Source organism: Macrobrachium rosenbergii, chromosome 18 (assembly GCF_040412425.1).
Source record: "Macrobrachium rosenbergii isolate ZJJX-2024 chromosome 18, ASM4041242v1, whole genome shotgun sequence".
NCBI lineage: Eukaryota > Metazoa > Arthropoda > Malacostraca > Decapoda > Palaemonidae > Macrobrachium > Macrobrachium rosenbergii.
In genome coordinates, this window is record NC_089758.1 from 28,074,234 (window position 1) to 28,079,233 (window position 5,000).

Sequence of the window (5,000 nt, forward strand, 5' to 3'; positions counted from 1 at the left end):
AGGGGAATTTGAAAGTATATAACAGCATAACAAATAATTTTACATAATGGATGGATGACAAAAGGATGTTTTACAGTGTCAGTATAGATACTGAGGAACTGAGATGTAATAAAGGAGGACACATAAGTAAGTATACCTTAGTTTTACCAGACCACTGAGCTGATCAACAGCTCTCCTAGGGCTGGCCCGAAGGATCAGACTTATTTTACGTGGCTAAGAACCAATTGGTTACTTAGCAACGGGACCTACAGCAGCTTATTGTGGAATCCGAACCACATTATAAGCGAGAAATGAATTTCTATCACCAGAAATAAATTCCTCTAACTCTTCATCAGCCGGTGGCGGGAATTGAACTCCGGCCCATCGAGTGACAGTCTGAAGCTCAACCGATTCGGCCAACAAAGGGCTATAAAGGAGGACAAAACGATGTGAAATGTTATTCAGAGAAGTCAAGGCAATAGAAATCAGTGTGTATCGCGAACAAGTCCGCCTCACGGAAATGAAGTTCAGTCACTTGACTGTGTATGAAAGAAAGCGCGCTGGTATCAAAAACAAGTTGTCAGTAAAAGAAAACAAGTAAAAAATGAGGGCGGAAAGAAAAAAAAAGTGCTGACAGACAGACAAAGCCGGCACACTAGTTTTCTTTTCAGAGGAATAAAAAGATATACTGAGATGACTGGAAGTAAGAGAATAGTAAAATGAAATGACTATATTAGGTGTGACCAATGAAAAAGATGGTTTGATTATTTTTAAAAAAATATGAAAGTATGTAAAGGTAAAAAAAAAAAAAAAAACGTTTCAAGGGGTAAGTGCAGAGAGAGAGAATTCTCCACAATGACAAAGAAGTATACAGATATTTGGTTATCTTAATATCAGTGAGCGTGGGTCGAGATAACTGATTAAACCTTTAGGCTGACCCACAAAAGTAAAGAACACTGCACAACTATTCTGGGTATCTGTAGCAACCTTCAGGCTATGGGGAAATCTGTTTTTACTCTGTTCTAAATAACTTTAAAATCGAGAAAGATAGTTGTTGCTGGATCCATTTTTTCTAGAATTTTCCTTCTGTAATTATCTGTAAGTTACTGCTATAAGCAGGTCTTCAATTGTAGCCAGATGTTGGTATGAATAAACATATTTTTGTGCTTTCATTTTTTATATGAGCATATGCATCCAAAAAGCAAAAATTTCCATATAGAGCCACACACACATATATATACACACATACGTATACATACATACATACATACATATATATATATATATATATATATATATATACTGTATGTAGGTATGTATATATATGTATCTATATCTATTTCTATATATATCTATATATCTACATAATATGTACATATATATATATATACACACAGTATATACATACATACATGCATACACACACACACACACATATATATATATATATATATAATTTCCACACACAAATCCACGAATTTGTATACAACCATACAACCACACTGAGGGGAGGGGTCCACTAATCCCCAAACGCCCATCCCCCACCCCCTCCGACCCCAAACAAAAAAAAAACAAAAAAAAAAACAATGCCTCAGTCAGTAGTAGTGAACAGTATGCCAAATGATGTGTTTCTGACGCCCGTGTTTCCCTTTCTCTCTCTTTGCAGGGACTATGAAGGCTCCGCAGTATTATCCTAAGCTTCCGTGGCTTATCCCAACGCTAGTCCTTTCTCTCCTCGTGACACAGATTAAGGGTGAGTTGTCCGTATGTCTCTCTCTCTCTCTCTCTCTCTCTCTCTCTCTCTCTCTCTCTCTCTCTCTCTCTCATTCTGGTATGGAAATCTCGTTCTGAATGAATATTATTTCCACGCTAGAATGATGGCTGGCCAGTTTTCTTCTTTTTTCTTCTTCTTTTTTTTGCTTTGTTTTTGTTTTTCCTCTCGTCGTTCGTTTCTTCTTCTTCTTCTTCTTCTTCTTCTTTTCGATGGGTGTTTTTGGCTTTGGGGGAATGTCTTTGTTTGTTGTGTGTGTGTGTGTGTGTGTGTGTGTGTGTGTGTGTGTGTGGGCGCCTGTCTGTAGTTTTTTGTATGGTAGGTGGTGGTTGAATAAGTTTTTTGTAAACACGTTCGTCACACATTTAGATACTTGTCATAAATGTGTATATATATGTATGTATATATGTGTGTGTGTATATATATATATATATATATATATATATATATATACATACACATATTTATATAATGTATATAATTACAGCTATACATACTATATATATATATATATATATATATATATATATATATATATATATATATATATATATATATATATATATATATGTACTGTATATATACGCATACATGTGTACTGTATATATGTGTACGTATATGTATGTGTGTGTTTATGTGTGCATATATATATATATATAAAATTTGTGTGTATGTATACGTGTAGCAGCTATCTGAGTATGTGAGTGCTGTGTCTAGTCTCTCTATATGAATACCTTTGAATATTTATTTGTTTGCATGAATAAGCATGATGTCGCATTTGAGAGTAGATTAATTTTTTTACGGTCAAGTGATTCTCACGCACACTCTTTTTAATATACCATCTGCCTGCACTGCATGCATTTATAAAGCAAAACGAGCGCGTACAGCCTGTCCATCATTCCATACGTTAGGCGTATATTGCGCTCCCAAACCGCGTGCGCAAGCACGCATATGCATCAGCTTCCCAGGAATGGTATCCAGATATACTGAAATATTCATGGTTTTGTCCGGATACTCGATTACAACTTAGCTTAGGCCGGGGGTGGGGGCGGTGTGAAACGGTCAGTGCGCACGCGCGCGTGGGATGTGTATTTACGTACGCGTGTAATTAAAATGCAGGGTATACTTTGATTGGCAATGCGGCCGGAGATGGATTACCTTCAAATATCTTTGCAGATAACCACCACGCTTCATGCGAGAGAGAGAGAGAGAGAGAGAGAGAGAGAGAGAGAGAGAGAGAGAGAGAGAGAGAGAGAGAGAGAATCAAGCATATCTTCCACGCACAGCATCACACTGATTAAATATCAGATTCTGCTTACAAATGGGACGAGAAATGGCCTTTTCTTTGTTTTGAAATGTTTGCTTAGAGTAGAGAACCTGTGGATATGGGTACTGATAGGAAGTGTTACTTTACACAGACATATACGTATGTATGTATGTATATATACATATGTGTGTATGTATATACATACATACTACAATATATATATATATATATATATATATATATATATATATATATATATATATATATATATATATATATATAAATAAAGGTATAGAAAGAAATGAACAAGGGTCAGAGGGATATTATTCAACTGAATAATAGTACCGTTAGCAACAGAGACAAACGTTTTCAGTAATTTATTCTGACAAACGTTTTCACTAATTTAAAGTACGGAGTTTTTTTTTTTAATCTCCGACCTGCAGATGAGCTGATAATAACTACAGAGAAACAAGAAAACCAATAACAGTGAATCTAAACATGGCAAGGGAGTGAGAGGGTTCAGGTATAATCATATATCCGTATTAAGAAGAGGCGGCGGGTTAGAATAAAGTTTATTATTATTATTATTATTATTATTATTATTATTATTATTATTATTATTATTATTATTATTATTATTCAGAAGATGAATCCTATTCATATGGAACAAGTCCACAGGGGCCACTGACTTGAAATTCAAGCTTACAAAGAATATGGTATTCATTAGAAATAAGTAACAGAAGGTAATGGGAAACACTACGAGCGATCAGTTATTAAAACAAGAAAAAAATAAAATAACAAATTAATAAATAAACAGAAAAAAGTAAGCAAAATCTTAAAATACAAGAATACCTAGGGTGGAATAGTGCGCAGCTAAATCAGGTAACTTAGTTTTGAATATCAGAGACGGAAATGCCAGTTAATGAAAGATGACGATGCTAGAGGAGTCGCGGTTAATAAACACAAGTAAAAATAACTAAATAAACAGATAAAATAAGATGAAAATAAAATAAAATCTAAGATTGAAAATTAACGTCGCAATCATAAATCAACCTCGACCCGCGGTCCTGAGGTGTGGAGGAGGAATGAGGAGGGAGAAAACGAAATATTATTTGAGAGAACGGAAATGAGGAGGTAGGAGTGGATACCAGATATCTTCAGAGAGAGAGAGAGAGAGAGAGAGAGAGAGAGAGAGAGAGAGAGAGAGAGAGAGAGAGAGAGAGAGACTGGAGCTTTGATAAGAAGAGATAAGAGTCGGAGCAAGTGTGACGAGGATGCTCAAATATACGTAAAGGAGTTATCAAGTCGATTGTTTGACACGATTTATCCAGGGAGAGTGACTAGAGATTTCGAAACAGGACGAGAGAGAAATAGTGATGGGAAGAAGAGGAACTCGTGATAAAATGCTTGCGAGGGTTTTGGGAAAATGTGGGAACTAAGAGGGAGATATAAAGGGTTAAAAGACTTTGGAGAGGAAGCCAAAGATGGACTGTCACGTAATTATTGCAGAAAGGAAGAAGAATATTGATATATAGATTGAAAACTTTATGCAAATCATTTATGCGATACAAGAGTGAGATGAGCTTTTGGAAGGTTTCGAATCAAATATAATCAAGTCAATAGGGTTCGTAGATTTTATAGGGATTATAGAATTTCATAACTTTATTGATTTTCTCGCATAAATAAAGACGTCATCCTCTTCGATGGAATAATCTGAAACGCAATCTAACCACTTTATTTAGCACAGGCTGGAAGGTAAGGGAGTAGAGATGGGAACAAAAAAAAAAAAAAGGAAGAAGGTTCATTTGAATAATGTGATAAATGACACTATGATGAATGAATAAAATAAACAGAAAAAACGACAAATTTCTTTCTTTGCCATTCGATGGAGAGAACAGTCTCCGAAAATAGCAACTGGTGTTTACGTTCATACGAGATCCTGAAGTTTTAATTTTTCGTCACTTGAGATGAAATCATAGTCAA

At 35.2% G+C, this 5,000-nt stretch overlaps 1 protein-coding gene across 5 annotated transcripts in view; it reads left to right on the forward strand.

Moving 5' to 3' along the window:
• Positions 1-5,000, forward strand: part of LOC136848235 (uncharacterized) — a 264,110-nt gene that overhangs the window by 145,810 nt on the left and 113,300 nt on the right. For all 5 annotated transcript variants that reach the window (XM_067120594.1, XM_067120590.1, XM_067120593.1 and 2 more), the window contains one exon: positions 1,646-1,732. In XM_067120594.1, the coding sequence (XP_066976695.1) occupies positions 1,651-1,732 (82 nt within the window). In that variant the 5' untranslated portion in view covers positions 1,646-1,650. The remainder of the gene's footprint in view (positions 1-1,645; positions 1,733-5,000) is intronic.